The 18,639-nt window shown below is 45.2% G+C and overlaps 1 protein-coding gene across 3 annotated transcripts in view; it reads left to right on the top strand.

The window, feature by feature from the left end:
* The first annotated feature begins 594 nt into the window (after positions 1–594).
* LOC122559327 (carboxypeptidase M-like) overlaps positions 595–18,639 on the top strand; it is an 86,183-nt gene continuing 68,138 nt past the window's right edge. For 2 of the 3 annotated variants that reach the window (XM_043708707.2, XM_043708708.2), the window contains exons 1-2: positions 595–670; positions 841–1,021. In XM_043708707.2, coding sequence (XP_043564642.2) covers positions 856–1,021 — 166 coding nt within the window. In that variant the 5' untranslated portion in view covers positions 595–670; positions 841–855. Of the gene's footprint in view, positions 671–756; positions 1,022–18,639 lie in introns of those variants that run through there. The other variant, XM_043708706.2, reaches the window with a different exon arrangement.

Raw genomic sequence — 18,639 nt, forward strand, 5'->3', positions numbered from 1 at the left:
TGGACTGGGGTGGACAATGACAGGAGTTACACGGGTATAGCCCAACGGGTTTATTTGCAATCACAAGTTTTTGTAAGGCTGCTTCTTCATCAGGTGCTGGGCGACTCCTGACTTTCTCCATCTGAAATGTTGACTTTTCTATCCTCCCCTGGCCTTGAGTGTTTCCAGCATGTTCTTACCACATTCCCTTCAGATTTAAAAATCACACAACACCAGGTTATAGTCCAACAGGTTTAATTGGAAGTACGCCTTCAGATTTGCAACATTGGCTGTATGTTGACAGTGTGAGGTATTATTATCGAGCTGGAGTTGGCGCTGAAGGGGGTGACTGTACAGGGGGAAGAGCTGAAAGATTACACCTATTCATGACAATGTCATCACCCCCCTATCCTCACTATCAAGCCCAGATACCCAATCCCAGAGACAAAGGCGGATTCAGGGGGTGGGTACAGACAGCAGGATCCCCCTCCTGTATTGCTGATTGGCATTCAGCTGACGGTGTAAAACCAATTGAAACTGTTCAATGGCTCTTTCTGCTGTCCATCAAAAAGGCCAATGCCTGTTGGCCAATCGGAGAGGCGCCGTGTGCCTTTCAAAGCGATAAATAACACAAACTGCTCAGTAATGTGAGCTCTGTGTTTATTTCAGGCGTTTGGAAAGATTCGTCCACGTAAGGAATGGGTCTTCCCTGGTTACCCTTTAGCGCGTGCATTCCCCGTTTTAGAACTTAGCGAAGGGTCTAAACAGTTTTGCTGTTCAAAAAAATAAGATCACGGATATTTCTCGTAACTGAATTTTGACAGCGGCTAGATTTGTAACTGATGTTACTGTTTCTTTCAGAGAACCTTTTGAAAGATGCTCCGCACCTTAAAGTTTTTGTGGATTTGGATAATTATTCCCCAAACCGCCGCACTGGAATTTAAATACCACAATACAAAGGAATTGGAGTCGTTTTTACAAGATATCAACACGAACTACTCCTCAATTACCCACCTCTACAGTGTCGGGACATCTGTAACTGGTGGGTTTGTACAGAAAACGCTGAGGGGGGTTTGACTGAGTGTTAGCAATGGGTTTTAAAAAATTACTTGTAATGTTCTGTTGCGCTCTGCGAGAATTTCAGTTCTCTGCAAAAATACTTCTTTGCAAACTGCCTACATTTCGAAATATGCTGAGTTAAGTAATCGCTTGCGAATTTTGTTTAATGACCTGCATTAACTTATCATTTTAAAGTCAGCGCTCAGTCTCACTTGGAAGAGAAAGTTGATATGTGATGGGAATGTCAATGCTCCAGCCTTTCAAAGCAATGGGTTTGAATCCTATTACATTTGAATTCGGTATGAGGGTTTATAATAGTCTGGTGCCCACCTAACTATTTGTGACTGTGTTTTTTAAAAAATCCATTTGGTTCACTTCATTTTTAAGGAAGTCATGATTTGGAGATGCTGGTGTTGGACTGGGGTGTACAAAGGTGAAAGTCACACAAGACCAGGCTACAGTCCAATAGGTTTATTTGGAAGCTGTAGTTTTCGGAGCACACTCCTTCACCTGATGGAGCACCACAACCACCTGATGAAAGGCAGTGCTTTGAAAGCTAGTGCTTCCAAATAAACCTGTTGGACTATAACCTGGTGTTGTGATTTTCAACTTTTTAAAGATGGAAATCTATCATTCTTATTTGTCCTCTTAACTATCCTTTGGGGCAATTAGGATAGGCAATAAATGCTTATCAACCCACCTTCTGAGGCATCTAAAAGGAGTCTTATCACTGAGACCAGTAAGAACTGCAGAGAATTCAATTAATTTCCTGTGATCTGTGGCATATTTGTAGAACTGACTGAGGTAAATAATCCCAATCATCATAGTGTCAGAAATCTTAAGAATTGTAACTGCACAATGCTGTGCAAATGCACAATGCAAATAAACCATGCTGTGCAAGTGCTATTCATCTAACTGTTTTGTATATATGGGTAGGGTAGGGTTCCCTGGTTTACAAGACTCTTACCTTTGGATGCTGTAATTGTAACTGTGATCTCACACTGGTTTAATTTTAATGATCTGACATAGCAACATTCCCCATGATTACAAATGGCTCCTTTACACTGTCCTGCAATGTGTTTCAACTTAGTTACAATCAACTCAAATATTCTCCAGAGTAGAACCTGTTTGCAATTGGGCACTGGCTTTTTTAATATAAAGTTTATTTTTCAAATCTGTGGCATATTTCTGATTAAGACAATGTAGGTTTACTCATTTAAGTGTTGGATGTTTTCTAATCACCCGTTCAGATACTTTGAACACCCCCCAATCCCAAAAAAAAGCTCTGGAGCAGGAATTGAAGCTTTGTGTCCTGGCTCAGAGGCAGGGATACTACCACTATACCACAAGAACATTTTTAATGTCAGTGGATTGCAACCTGCTTTATTTCTTTGGTGAGGAGGTGCTGGTGTTGGACTAGGGTGGATTAGCTTGGAAGTCACAGCACCAGGTTATGGTCCCAACAGATTTATTTGAAATCACAAGCTTTCGGAGCACTGCTCCTTCATCAGGTTTCTCCTTTTGATTTCGAGTAAACCTGTTGAACTATAACCTGGTGTTTGACTTGTGACCTTGTTTGCTGCTTGTTTAAGGACCTTACCCTGCCATGCCCTCTTTGAGTAAATTCAGTGGCAGTTTTGGAAGTAGGCAACTGTAAAGTAAATGTGATTTCTTTTTTCTGAATTGTGCCTGTTTAGCATCCCTTCTAAATATTCCTCCACTTAGTTGACCAACAGCAGCAATTTTCTAAGCTCCTTTTGGAATGCAGCTGAAAGGTATGTAGCAGAGACAGGCTGTACGTGGGACAGCAACACTTAAGGGTATGAATGGCCTAACCATCCAATGGTTAGCAATAGTTGGTGGTGGCAGGGGATTTGGAGAACATGGCGGGGTGTGGAGGAGAGCAATACAACAGGTGTTGAGGGGAACCTGACAAAGTTTACTTTGGCTGGGAGGATTGAAGAAGGGGTGAGGGTGATGAGATCTCAACATGAGAGAGAGGGAGTAACAAATGGGCTTGGGCCAAGGAGTCGAGGTGAATCAAGAGTAGCTTTATTTGTCACTTCTACCATGTACAACTGATACAGTAAAAAAATGACAGCGTTCCTCCACGACCAAGGTGCTGCATGGACAGCACAAACCACACTATCATACACAGGATGACATAAAGTGCTTAAGAGGAAAACACAAAACAGCACAGTAATTCCTGACACATCAAGACAGTAGGAGAGTGGTGTACAAATTAGTATAATAAAAGAATGCTAACTAATATACATTGCATGACTTCAAATTACTGCTAGAACACAGAATTTCAGATGGGAAAGTATCCGATCTTATGGTGTTAAGGAGCCTGATGGCTCAAGGGGAGAAACTGTTGCACAGTCTGGCCGTGAGACCGAATGCTCCAGTAACCCCCTCCAGATGGCAGGAGGGAGAAGAGTTTGAGGGATGTGTGGGGTCTTCCACAATGCTCTTAGCCTTTTGGATGCAGCGTGTGGTGTAAATGGGATGGGGAGAGGGGGACAACATGGAATGGGATGATCTGAGGGAGAAAGGGATGGATAGCGCATGAGAAGCATTGAATGGGAAGCTTGAAAGGGCATTGCTCAGAGACTTGAAGTACTGTTACAATGAAAGGTAAAGTGGGCAGAGTCTTCCACCCCAGGAGACAAGTGGTGGTTTAATCTAGGGCAAGGGGTGAGGTCCTGAGGGAGAGTCCTCTGTGGTAACATCAGGCAATCTGGGAATTAGAACATAGAACATAGAACATAGAACAATACAGCGCAGTACAGGCCCTTCGACCCTCGGTTGTGCCGATCCAAGCCCACCTAACCTACACTAGCCCACTATCCTCCATATGCCTATCCAATGCCCGCTTAAATGCCCATAATGAGGGAGAGTCCACCACTGCTACTGGCAGGGCATTCCATGAACTCACGACTCGCTGAGTAAAGAACCTACCCCTAACATCTGTCCTATACCTACCCCCCCCTTAATTTAAAGCTATGCCCCCTTGTAATAGCTGACTCCATAAGTGGAAAAAGATTCTCACTGTCGACCCTATCTAAACCCCTAATCATCTTATACACCTCTATCAAGTCACCCCTAAACCTTCTTTTCTCCAATGAAAACAACCCCAAGTGCCTCAGCCTTTCCTCATACGACCTTTCTACCATACCAGGCAACATCCTGGTAAACCTCCTCTGCACCCGTTCCAGTGCCTCCACATCCTTCCTATAGTATGGCGACCAAAACTGCACACAATACTCCAGATGTGGCCGCACCAGAGTCTTATACAACTGCAACATGACCTCAGTACTCCGGAACTCAATTCCTCTACCAATAAAAGCCAGTACGCCATATGCCTTCTTCACTGCACTATTTACCTGGGTGGCAACTTTCAAAGATTTGTGTACATGGACACCAAGATCCCTCTGCTCATCCACACTACCAAGTATCCGACCGTTAGCCCAGTACCCCATCTTTTTATTACACTTACCAAAGTGAATCACCTCACACTTAGCTACATTGAACTCCATTTGCCACCTTTCTGCCCAGTTCTGCAGCTTATCTATATCCCGCTGTAACCTGCCACATCCTTCCTCACTGTCTACAACTCCTCCGACTTTCGTATCATCCGCAAACTTACTCAGCCAACCTTCTAACCCCTCCTCCAGGTCATTTATAAAAATGACAAACAGCAATGGTCCCAAAACAGATCCTTGCGGAACACCGCTAGTGACGGCACTCCAAGATGAACATTTGCCATCAACTACTACCCTCTGTCTTCTTCCGGCCAGCCAACTCCTAATCCAAACCTCCAACTCACCCTCAATGCCATACCTCCGTATTTTTTGCAGTAGTCTACCATGGGGAACCTTATCAAACGCCTTACTAAAATCCATATACACCACATCTACTGCTTTCCCCTCGTCCACCTCCTTAGTCACCTTCTCCAAGAATTCAATAAGGTTTGTGAGGCACGACCTGCCCTTCACAAAACCATGCTGACTATCCTTGATCACATTATTCCTATCCAGATGTTCATAAATCCTATCCCTTACAATTCTCTAAGATTTTGCCCACAACAGAAGTGAGACTCACCGGCCTATAGTTACTAGGGTTATCCCTACTCCCCTTTTTGAACAAGGGAACCACATTTGCTAGCCTCCAATCTTCTGGCACTACTCCTGTAGACAACGAGGACATAAAAATCAAGGCCAATGGCTCTGCAATCTCTTCCCTTACTTCCCAGAGAATCCTAGGATAAATGCCATCAGGCCCAGGGGACGTATCTATTTTCACCCTTTCCAGAATTTCCAACACCTCTTCTCTACATACCTCAAAGCCATCCATTCTACTTAATTGTGACTCAGTACTCACATTGACAACAATGTCCTGTTCCTGAGTGAATACTGATGGAAAGTATTCATTCAGTGTCTCCCCAATCTCTTCAGCCTCCACATGCAACTTCCCACTACTATCCTTGACTGGACCTATTCCTACCCTAGTCATTCTTTTATTCCTGACATACCTATAGAAAGCCTTAGGGTTTTCCCTAATCCTACCAACTAAGGACCTTTCATGTCCCCTCCTTGCTGCTCTTAGCTCTCTCTTCAGGTCCTTCCTGGCTACCTTAACTCTCAATTGCCCCAATTGAACCTTCACGCCTCATCTTTACATAGGCCGCCCTCTTCCATTTAACAAGGGATTCCAATTCCTTATTAAACCAAGGCTCCCTCACACGACCCTTTCCTCCCTGCCTGACGGGCACATACTTATCAAGGACACTCACTAGTTGCTCCTTGAACAAGCTCCACATATCAATTACGCCCTTGCCTTGAAGCTTACTTTTCCAGGCCACACATCCTAAGTCATGCCTCACAGCATCATAATTTCCCTGCCCCCATCTATAACTCTTGCCCTGTAGTGCACACTTATCCCTCTCCATCACTAGAGTAAAGGTCACCGAATTGTGGTCACTGTCCCCAAAGTGCTCACCTACCTCTAATTCTAACACCTGGCCTGGTTCATTACCCAGAACCAAATCCAGTATGGCCTCACCTCTTGATGGCCTGTCTACATATTGTGTCAGGAAACCCTCCTGCACACATTGGACAAACACTGACCCATCTAACGAACTTGAGCTATAGCTTTCCCAATCAATATCAGGAAAGTTAAAGTCCCCCATAACAACCACCCTATTACTTTCACTCTTCTCTTGAATCATCCTCGCAATCCTTTCTTCTACGTTTCTAGGACTATTAGGAGGCCTGTAAAAAACTCCTAACAGGGTGAGCTCACCTTTCCTATTCCTAACCTCAGCCCAAACTACCTCAGATGGCGAGTCTTCATCCATCGTCCTTTCCACAGCTGTAATACTATCTTTGACAAGCAATGCCACACCTCCCCCTCTTTTACCCCCACCTCTGGCCCTACTAAAACATTTAAACCCTGGGACCTGCAACAGCCAATCCTGTCCCTGTTCTACCCATGTCTCTGTAATAGCCTCAACATCGAAGTCCCAGGTACCAACCCACGCTGCAAGTTCACCTACCTTATTTCGTATACTTCTTGCATTGAAGTATACACACTTCAAGCCACTTTCCTGTTTACAGGCACCCTCCTTTGAAATTGATGCCATGTTCCTAACCTCCTACATTCCAGGTCCTGCACCCTAAAGCTACAGTCTGGGTTCCCATGCCCCTGCAGAGTTAGTTTAAACCCCCCCCCCCCCCCCCCCCCAAGAGCACTAGCAAACCTCCCACCAAGGATACTGGTGCCCCTCAGGTTCAGGTGTAGACCATCCTGTTTATAGAGGTCCCACCTTCCCCAGAAAGAACCCCAGTTATCCAAATACCGGAATCCCTCCCTCCTGCACCATCCCTGTAGCCACGCATTTAACTGTTCTCTCTCCCTATTCCTCGACTCTCTATCACGTGGCACGGGTAACAAACCAGAGACAACAACTCTGTTCGTTCTAACTCTGAGCTTCCAACCTAGCTCCCTGAAAGCCTGCCTAACATCCTCAGCGCTCCTCCTACCTATGTCATTGGTGCCAATGTGGACCACGACTTCAGGCTGCTCCCCCTCCCCCTTATGGACCCGGAAAACACGATCAGAGACATCACGTACCCTTGCACCTGGGAGGCAACATACCAAACGTGAGTCTCTCTCGTTCCCACAAAACCTCCTATCTGTGCCCCGAACTATCGAGTCCCCAATTACTATTGCTCTGCTCTTCTCCACCCTTCCCTTCTGAGTAACGGGGACAGGCTCCGTGCCAGAGGCCTGAGCCCCGTTACTTGCCCCTGGTAAGTCCCTCCCCCCCCCCCCCCCGCAAGTATCCAAAACGGTATACTTGTTCTTGAGGGGAACGGCCGCAGGGGGTCCCTGCACTGGCTGCTTCCTCCCAGTCCCCCTCACTGTCACCCATCTATCTGCCATCTTTGGAGTTACTACTTCCCTAAAGCTCCGATCTATGACCCCCTCTGCCTCCCGAATGATCCTAAGTTCATCCAACTCCAGCTCCAGTTCCCTAACGCGGTCTTGGAGGAGCTGGAGATGGGTGCACTTCCTGCAAGTGTTATCAGCAGGGACGTCCATGGCACCCCTCACCTCAAACATGTTGCAAGAGGAACATTGCACTGCCTTAACTGCCATCCCTCTGAAAGTAACCTTTTATATAAAAAAAAACTGGGTCTAAAGAATTGAACCCACTCAGATGGCATCAGTTTGCATTACAAACCAGCTGTCCAATCAACTGACTCCCAAAGGTATTCACTTTACTGCCAATGTTTTGTTAGTGGTAAAAATAACTAATCAGTACAAAAGGTTAGCTTTTCAAAACCAAAATACAAGCATCCACAAATAGGTTTATCTTGGCTATAAGCTACCAAGATGTATTCAATGTTTAATATCTACCATTGAGGGAGAAAGTTGAAAAACATTATAGGGTTATTTTACTAAAAGTAAACAGGTTATATTTGGTCATGAATGATTTTAAAATCAAGCAGCTCTGTCCACAGTCCAACTCTTTGTAGATGGTCTCTTGGAGAAAGGGTTTAAAGTCTGAAACTCATGGCACATAACTTGAAAGCACTTGATCAACAGCAAGATTAATTTACCACCAATTAAGTCTTAAACTATGACATACAATGTGCATATGTGAATCAATAGATTGAAGTTTCTGTACAGGTATCTCCTAAACAGACTGGTGACAACATGAAACCTGATATTCCTTGTCACCAGCTGATGCCCAGAAAACTTTTTGAATTCCTTTTTTGTGGGATGTGGGTGTTAATGGCTGTCCCAGCATTTATTGCCTGTCCCTAGTTGTCCTTGAAGATGGTAATGGGTGGTGGCCTGGATTTTCTGCAGCTTAGTTGTGCTTCTCTCTTGTTGCTTATTTGTCCTCTTGAGTCTTACAGCCCTGAATGTTTGAAGTGGGCTGTTACTTCTATCAATCCTGATATCCATTTGTTTCACTCTTGCTGTCGCGCTCACTCTGGCTGTGTTTAATCGATGTACTTATTTTGAAATGCAGTTACACTGCTGCCTCACAGCGCCAGAGACCCAGGTTCAATTCCTGCCTCGGGCAACTGTCTGCTTGGGTTTGCTCCCATTTCCTCCCACAGTCCAAAAATGTGCAGGTTAGGTGAATTGGCCATGCTAAATTGCCCGTAGTGTTAGGTGAAGGGCTAAATGTAGGGGAATGGGTCTGGGTGGGTTGCTCTTCAGAGGGTCGGTGTAGACTTGTTAGGCTGAAGGGCCTGTTTCCACACTAAGTAATCTACTCTACTGCTTCTTAGACAAACATAAATGCTAATATTCACTAAAATCCTACAAAGTAATTAGGATAAATAGCTAGCCAATGGGTGAATAAATGTTGTTTAATACACTACCTTCAACTTATTTTCCATGGAATTTAGTTCCACCTGAACTGACAAGTGTAGTTTTATGATCATTAGATGACTAATGAACATAAGATAAATTTAACATTGCACTTGAATTTTAAAAAACACAACTAACCATTAAGTTGGTTTTGTTCTTGGAGTTTGCACTGTTTCCTTGGTAAGCAAGAAAATCTACAGCTATTACCTTGTTTAGCCTCTGACTCAAGTCACCTCTGAAATGGCCCAACAAGCAACTTGATTGTATTATGTTATTACAAATGGTTGCATGCTTTGAGATGAATTGCTGCCATCTTCTCAAGGCAAGTGAAGATGCACAAACTGTCCTCAACATATGAATGCAGGAGAAACACAGCAGGTCTGGCAACATTTGTAGAGCGAAACAAACCTGTGCCCACACCACCTCCATCCAAGGCCCCAAAGGAGCCTTCCACATCTATCAAAGTTTCCCTGACAAATCCACCAATGTCATTTATTGTATCCGTTGCTCCCAATGCGGTCTGCTCCACACTGGGGAGACTGGACGCCTTCTCGCAGAGCACTTTAGGGAACATCTCTGGGACACCTACACCAATCGACCACGCCACCCTGTGGCCCAACATTTCAACTCCCCTCCCACTCTGCCAAGGACATGCAGGTTCTGGGCCACCTCCACCATTACTCCCTCACCTGGAGGAAGAACGCCTCAGAACACTTCAATCCCATGGCATCAATATGGACTTCACCAGTTTCCTCATTTCTCTTTTTCTTCTCTCTCTTCTCCTCCCCCCCCCCCCCCTCCCCCCCCCCCCCCCCAGTTCCAACCTTCCAGCTCAGCACCGTCCTCATGACCTATCCTACCTGCCAATCTTCCTTCCCACCCATCCACTCCACCCTCCTCTCTGACCTATCACCTTCATCCCCACCCCCATCTACCAATTGTACTATTTGCTATCTTCTCCTCAGCCCCACTGCCCCCCCTTCCCATTTATCTCCCCACCCTGGAGGCTCCCTGCCTTCAATCCTGATGAAGGGCTTTTGCCCGAAATGTCAATTTTCCTGCTACCTCGGACGCTGCCTGACCTGCTGTGCTTTTCCAGCACCACTCTAATCTAGACTGTTTTCCAGCATCTGCAGTCCTCCCTTTTGCCGAGTTAATGTTTTGGGTCCAGTGACCCTTCAGAACTGAACTTGAAACACTAACTCTACCTTCTTTCCACAGATGCTGCCAGACCTGAGTTCTCCAGCAATTTGTTTATTTCAATATTTGTTTAAAATAAAACATCCTCATCCTGAATGAGTGAGTCAATAAAAACTACTTCAGTTGAAGTCTTTTTAAACTGTACAGGTCACTGGTGGTGATACATCTGGAATCTTTGTACAGTAGTATTCACCTCCATTAGGAAAATGTAAATATTTTGGAGGCACCCAAATGATTTACTAGACCCATACCTGAAATGAGTTAGAATTGTCTTATTGGAAAAGTTGGCAGGCTAGACTTTTCTAATTTAGAGATTAGATGATTGATTGGAAAATTAAGATCCTGAGGAGCCTTGACAGGGTAGATGTGGAGAAAATTCCCCCTTGTTTAATGGGAGGATATAGGAGTCACCATTGAAAACAAGAGGTAAAAGTTTTGAGGTTTAAAAGTCTTTGGAACTCCATCTTTTTTTTTCTGGAAAGTGTCCTCCAATATTTCAAAGGGAGAGATGGATCAACTATTCTTAAGCAAGGGGCTAAACTGTTTCCAGGAAGGGGCTGCAATCAGATTAGCCACGATCTTATTGAAAGGCAGGGCAGACTCAATGGGCTGAATGGCTTTCTTTTGCTTTCTAATGTCTATGGATATATATACATCTGCCTACACGGTGATATACAAGATGTACTCACTACTGTATTTCAGGGCAAGACTGAATAATAAGGTAGATATTTACCTTGCTGCTCAAACAAAAGGAGTTAAGTGTTCTGGCAACTGAGTGATTGTTTCAGTAACAAGAATCTGGGTGGGAAGGGTTGAAATAATAGCTATTCATTATCTCTCAGAACTCAATGACATAAGACTTTGTGTTTGGGGTTCTAAGAAATCTCTCTTCAAACAGCTATGAAACAAATCCTAAAGGAAGTCAATGGTATTTTTCTATGCACTCAGTTTAGTGTTCTGAAGATCTTGGCACTGCCAGCTAATTTGTTTATATTCTCTTTAATCTTGCATTCTTTTGTGGAGCAGGAATATTGCGATAGCTTCTCTATCCAATAGTTGTGTGACCTCTCAAGGGAAAGTTGCTTGTCAGTTTGGATGGGTGGGAAATAGGGCAATGAGCCAGGGGATTACAGCAGTGTGAAGGATAGTGGGCAGTTTCCATCTGACTCCTGTATTGTACATTGCCAAGCAGAATACAGTTGCATTCTTGTTTTAAGATGTCAGGTGGCCTCTGATATCTCCACCAAATTGTAATTCTTAGACCAATCTGATGTCCAGAGATACTTGAACTCAATCAGTAATAGCAGTAGCTGTGCAGATTCATTGCTGTGTCAGACAGCTGTGTAGATTTCCTTTTAATTCACTGACCATGTGATCACTGCTTTTGACTCTTCCTCCTTTTTTAGTGCCATTGTTTTTGATTTCTTTTTTCCTCTTAAGCTGTTCCATTGTTCTGGAACTTATAAAACAGTAGTTGCTGCTCCTGGGATTCAAGGAAATCAGCTCCAATATCTCAATGGACCAGCTGTTACAGCCACAACTTTGTTTTCCTGTCCTCCATCTGGTTCCCCTCCTATAGAAAGCCATGATGTTCCTTTGAAAGTAGAATTGCAGGTAGATAGGATAGTGAAGGCTTTTGGTATGCTTTTCTTTATTGGTCAGAGCATTAAGTATAGGAGTTGAGAGGTCACATTGCGGTTGTACAGGACATTGGTTAGGCCACATTTGGAATATTGCATGCAATTCTGGTGTCTTTTTTTATCAGAAGGATGTTGTGAAACTTGAAAGGGTTCAGAAAAGATTTACAAGGATGTTGCCAGGGTTAGAGGGTTTGAGCTATCTGGAGAGGCTGAACAGGCTGGGGCTGTTCGCTGGAGCGTCTGAGGCTGAGGAGTGACCTTATAGAGGTTTACAAAATGAGGGGCATGGATAGGGTAAATGGCCAAGGTCTCTTCCCTGGGATGGGTGAGTCCAGAACTAGAGTGCATAGGTTTAGGGTGAGAGGGGAAAGACATAAGAGACCTAAGGGACAACTTTTTTCAGAGGGTGGTGCATGTATGGAATGAGCTGCCAGAGGAAGTGGTGGAGGCTGGTACAATTACAGCATTTCCATCTCATCTGGATGGGTATATGAATAGGAAGGGTTCAGAGGGATGTGGGCCAAGCACTGGCAAATGGGACTGTATTTTTGCAGAAGAGAGCGGCGGGAGCTGGGCGGAAGTGAAGTCGGAGCGCAGAGCTGGTCGGGAAGGTAAGTGATTGTTATTTGAGTGGAGAAGGAACCTGAGACACTACACGTGTAGTGTCTCCCACCCTCCCTCCTCCTCTACCTTTACAAAAAAAAAGGACTCAGTCGGCTGAACAGGTAAGCTACCTAGTGTTCTTGTTTTGGAGACTAAATGTAGAGTTATGGCAGCGCAGGCAGTGGAATGTTCCTCCTGCAGGATGTCTGAGGTAGGGGTGACCACCAATGCTCCTGCCGACTTCACCTGCAGGAAGTGCAGCCAGCTCCAGCTCCTCACAGACCGCATTAGGGAACTGGAGTTGGATGAACTGAGAATTATTCGAGAGGCTGAGAGGGTGATAGAATCTACAGGGACATAGTTATGCCAGAGAACAGAGGTAGCTGGGTAACAGTTAGAGGTGGGAAGGGGAGGAGGCAGGCAGTGCAGGGATCCCCTGTGGTCGTTCCCCTCAACAATAAGTATACCGCTTTGGATACTGTTTGGAGGGGACGGCCTAGCAGGGGTAAGCTGCAGTGACCGGGTCTCTGGCATGAGGTCCAGCTCTGGGGCTCAGAAGGGAAAGGGGGAGAGGAGGAGAGCGCTAGTTATAGGAGACTCTATAGTTAGAGGGACAGACAGGCGGTTCTGTGGACATGGGTGAGACTCTCGGATGGTTTGTTGCCTCCCGGGTGCCAGGGTCCGAGACGTCTCGGACAGTGTCTTTAGAATCCTTAAGGCGGAGGGTGTGCAGCCAGAAGTCGTGGTGCACGTTGGCACCAACGACATAGGTAGGAAGAGGGGTGGGGAGGTCATTCAGGAGCTCGGAGTTAAGCTGGAAGCTAAAAGCTAGGACGGACAGTCATCATCTCTGGGTTGTTGCCGGTGCCATGTGACAGTGAGGCAAGGAATAGGGAGAGAGTGCAGTTAAACACGTGGCTGCAAGGATGGTGTAGGAGGGAGGGCTTCAGGTATTTGGACAATTGGACTGCATTCTGGGGAAGGTGGGACATGTACAAGCAGAATGGGTTACACCTGAACCAGAAGGGCACCAATATCCTGGGAGGTAGGTTTGCTAGCACTCTTCGGTGGGGGGGGTTAAACTAATTTGGCAGGGGGATGGGATCCGGACTTGTAGTCCAGCAAGTAGGTTAGCTGTTTTTCAGGATGTCCAAGAATGTAGGGAGGCTGTGGAGAAGGTAGCACTGACAGGGAATACTTGCGGACACAGACGGGTTCAAGTACGTATACTTCAACGCAAGGAGTATCAGAAATAAGGTGGGTGAACTTAAGGCATGGATCGGTACTTGGGACTATGATGTTGTGGCCATCACGGAAATGTGGATAGAAGAGGGACAGGAATGGTTGTTGGAGGTTCCTGGTTACAGATGTTTCGGTAAGATTGGGGAGGGTGGTAAAAAAAGGAGGGGGGGGGTGGCGTTGCTAATTAGAAATGGTATAATGGTTGCAGAAAGGTAGTTCGAGGGGGATCTGCCTTTGGAGGTAGTTTAGGCTGAAGTCAGAAATAGGAAAGGAGCAGTCACCTTGTTGGGTGTTTACTATAGGCCCCCCAATAGCAGCAGAGATGTGGAGAAACAGATTGGGAAACAGATTTTGGAAAGGTGCAGAAGCCACAGGGTAGTGGGCGATTTCAACTTCCCAAATATTGATTGGAAGCTCTTTAGATCAAGTGGATTGGACAGGGCGGTGTTTGTGCAGTGTGTCCAGGAAGCTTTTCTAACTCGGTATGTAGATTGTCCGACCAGAGGGGAGGCCATATTGGATTTGGTACTTGGTAACGAACCGGGACAAGTGATGGGCTTGTTAGTGGGTGAGCATTTTGGTCATGGTGACCACAATTCTGTGACTTTCACATTGGTTATGGAGAGAGGTAGGTGCGTGCAACAGGGTAGGTTTTACAATTGGGGGAAGGGTAAATAAGATGCTGCAAGACAGGATCTGGGGAGCATAGGCTGTCAGGGAAGGATGTCATTGAAATGTGGAACTTTTTCAAGGAACAGATACGACGTGTCCTTTATGTACCTGTCAGGCAGGAAAGAGATGGTCATATGAGGGAACCTTGGTTGACGAGGGAGGTTGAATGCCTAGTAGAGGAAGAAGGCTTGCATAGGGTTGGGGAGACAAGGTTCAGACAGAGCGTTGGAGGGATACAGGATAGCCAGAAGGGAGCTGAAGAAAGGGATTAGGAGAGCTAAGAGAGGGCATCAAAAATCTTTGGCGGGTAGGATCAAGGATAACCCCAAGGCCTTTTATGTGTATGTGAGAAACATGAGAATGACGAGAACGAGGGTAGGTCCGATCAAGGACAGTAGTGGGAGACTGTGTATTGAGTCAGAAGAGATAGGAGAGGTCTTGAATGAGTACTTTTCTTCAGTATTTACACATGAGGGACCGCATTGTTGAAGAGGAGAGTATGAAACGGACTGGTAAGCTAGAGGAAATACTTGTTAGGAAGGAAGATTTTGGGCATTTTGAAAAACTTGAGGATAGACAAGTCCCCTGGGCCAGACGGGATATATCCTAGGATTATGTGGGAAGCAAGAGAGGAAATTGCAGAGCCATTGGCAATGATCTTTTCATCTTCACTGTCAACAGGGGTGGTACCAGGGGATTAGAGAGTGGCGAATGTTGTGCCCCTGTTCAAAAAGGGGAATAGGGATAACCCCGGGAATTACAGACCAGTTAGTCTTACTTCGGTGGTGGGCAAAGTAATGGAAAGGGTACTGAGGGATAGGATTTGAGTATCTGGAAAGACACTGCTTGATTAGGGACAGCCAGCACGGATTTGAGAGGGGTAGGTCTTGCCTTACAAGTCTTACTGAATTCTTTGAGGAGGTGACCAAGCAGTGGATGAGGGTAGAGCAGTGGATGTAGTGTACATGGATTTTAGTAAGGCATTTGGTAAGGTTCCCCATGGTAGGCTTATGCGGAAAGTCAGGAGGCATGGGATAGAGGGAAATTTGGCCAGTTGGATAGAGAACTGGCTAACCGGTCGAAGTCAGAGTGGTGGTAGATGGTAAATATTCAGCCTGGAGCCCAGTTACAAGTGGAGTTCCACAGGGATCAGTTCTGGATCCTCTGCTGTTTGTAATTTTTATTAATGACTTGGAAGAGGGAGTCAAAGAGTGGGTCAGTAAATTTGCAGACGATACGAAGATTGGCGGAGTTGTGGATAGTGAGGAGGGCTGTTGTCGCTGCAAAGGAACTTAGATATGATGCAGAGCTGGGCTGAGGAGTGGCAGATGGAGTTCAACCCTGTCAAGTGAGGTTGTCCATATTGGAAGGACAAATAAGAATGCAGAATACAGGGTTAATGGTAGGGTTCTTAGTAAGGTGGTGGAGGAGCAGAGGGATCTTGGTGTCTATGTTCATAGATCTTTGAAAGTTGCCACTCAGGTGGACAGAGCTTGTAAGAAGGCCTATGGTGTATTAGCGTTCATTAGCAGAGGGATTGAATTCAAGAGTCGTGAGGTGATGTTGCAGCTGTACAGGACTTGGTAAGGCCACATTTGGAGTACCGTGTGCAGTTCTGGTCGCCTCACTTTAGGAAAGAGGTGGAAGCTTTGGAGAGGGTGCTGAGGAGATTTACCAGAATGTTGCCTGGAATGGAGAATAGGTTGTACGAGGATAGGTTGAGAGTGCTAGTCCTTTTCTCATTGGAACAGCGATGGATGAGGGGTGACTTGAAAGAGGTTTATAAGATGATCACAGGAACAGATAGAGTAGACAGTCAGAAACTTTTTCCCCGGGTACAACAGTGTTACAAGGGGACATAAATTTAAGGTGAAGGGTGGAAGGTATAGGGGGGATGTCAGGAGTAGGTTCTTTACCGAGAGTAGTGGGGGCATGGGATGCGCTGCCTGTGGGAGTGGCAGAGTCAGAATCGTTGGTGACCTTTAAGCGGCAATTGGATAGGTACATGGATGGGTGCTTAAGCTAGGACAAATGTTCAGCACAACATCGTGGGCTGAAGGGCCTGTTCTGTGCTGTATTGTTCTATGTTCTATTAGGTTAGGATATCTGATTCGCATGGATGAGTTGGACCATACTGTACATCAGATTATGTTGAGGTACTGGGTTGGAATGGGTGGACAAAGTTAGAAATCGCAACACTACGTTATAGTCAACAGGCTTATTTGGAAGTACAGTAGACCCTCCCCCTCCACTGTACTGCAGGGGATTCATTCCAAGACCTACCGTGGATAGGAGTGAACCTATTCATTTGAATGGGAAACTTACCTTCCCATCAGACCCTAGTCCCTGTTCCAGAAGGTTCCCTCTAATGTATTTGGGCCACAGGTAACTAAAACCACAAAACAATTCTGCAGATATGGGGAGTCTCCCTGTACTAGCGTTTGGAGCGCTGCTTCTTCAGGTAGCTGTGGAGCAGGATCATAACACACAGATCTTATAACAAAAGGTTAGTGTCACGCAACTGAAACAACATGTTGAACAAACCTGGATTGTTAAGTCTTTCATTTTTAGAATGGATTGCAAGGTTCAGTTCATTAATATGTAAATCCCAGAACTATGTTTACGTCACATTCTTGAGAACTTTAAGTTTTAAATTTTTTTAAAAGTGACATCTCAGCTCAGACAATGCATTAAAGGTGTGAGGTTAGAGATTTACAAAATGTTATATGGATTGACTGCCTGCAGATTTTGCTCAAAAAGCACTGTAGAATGTATCTGCAAATACAATTCTTCAAATGCAAATTCACCCCATAGACAAGTGTGTGATGGAGTATAAGCCAGAGGGTCTGTTTGGGGGGGGGAATGGTTGTTGGAACACTTCAGCAGTTCCGACATTCTGCCTCAGATCTTCAGGTGACCATCTCCAACATGGACTTCGGGGCAGGTGACAATGCAGAGCGGCTGAGAAGAGGCTGATAGCCAAGCTCAGTAGCCATGGGAATGGTCTCAACTGGGACCTTGGGTTCATGTCACAGTACAGGTGACCACACTCACTCTCTCATGTAGACCTTCTCTCGTACACTCCCTCCCTCATGAACACAAGGTCTAAAGGGAATTTGAATTTGCAGAATTGTATTTGCAGATACACTCCATTTGCTCAAGTGCACAATCTGTAGGCAGTCATTCCATGTAGTATTTTATGAATTCCTACTTTGGAAATAGAACCAGCCCAACTCCAGATTAGGAGGGAGACATACACTACTCTCTCCTTTGATACAGTGTCTGAGCTGAGATGTCACCTTTAGTATAAAACCTTAAGTTATTGAGAATGTCACTTAAAAAAAGTTCTGGGATTTACATACCAATGATACGAAATCTGTAACCCATTCTAAAAGATGAAAGACTTTACAACAACCTAGGTTTGTTCAAAATATCATTTCAGCTGCATGACACTAATCTCTTGCTATAAATTGTCTTATCCAGATCCACAGCTACCTGATGGAGCAGCACTTCCAAATAAACCTGTTGGACTATAACTTGGTGTTGTGATTTTTAACTTCTATTGGAAGAATGTTGTGAAACTTGAAAGGGTTCAGAAAAGATTTACAAGGATGTTGGCCAAGTTGGAGGATTTGAGCAACAGGGAGCGGCTGAATAGGCCGGGGCTGTTTTCCCTGGAGCATCAGAGGCTGAGGGGTTACTTTAAAATCGTGAAGGGCATGGATATGATAAATAGACAATGTCTTTTCCTTGGGGTGGGAGAGTCCAGAGCTAGAGGGCATAGGTTTAGTGTGAGAGGGGGAAACCCTTGCTCATGTGGTTTGGGAGGGTTGGCAAAGGGTTGGGAATCAGCTATATCTGAGGGGGTGGTTGTAGATGCAGTGACAGGATGTAATGAATCTATCGAAGGTTTCTCTCGTGATGAAACAAAGGGATTGGTTAAAGTGCCTGCTTTAACGCAAGGAGTGTCAGAAATAGCAGTGAACTTAGAGCGTGGATCAGTATTTGGGGCTATGATGTAATGGCCATAAGAGACATGGGTTTCATAGGGACAGGAATGGTTGCTAGATGTTCCAGGGTTTAGAACATTTAAAAAGACCAGGGAGGGTGGAAAAAGAGGGGGCGTAGCATTACTAATCAGTGCTTCATAGCTACAGAAATGAAGGTTGTTGAGGAAGCTTTATCTACTGAGTCAATATGGGTGGACGTTAGGAACAGCAAGGGAGCAGCCACTCATTGGAGGTTTTCTATAGACCCCCTTATAGCAGTAGAGCGATTGAAGAACTGATAGGCCAGCAGAGTTTGGAAGAATGTAGATATAGCAGGGTGGTTATTGGGAAAGTTCAAGTCA

Source organism: Chiloscyllium plagiosum, unplaced genomic scaffold, assembly GCF_037043375.1.
Source record: "Chiloscyllium plagiosum isolate Xiang-an unplaced genomic scaffold, Cpla_swu_hap1 HiC_scaffold_19, whole genome shotgun sequence".
Taxonomy (NCBI): Eukaryota; Metazoa; Chordata; class Chondrichthyes; order Orectolobiformes; family Hemiscylliidae; genus Chiloscyllium; species Chiloscyllium plagiosum.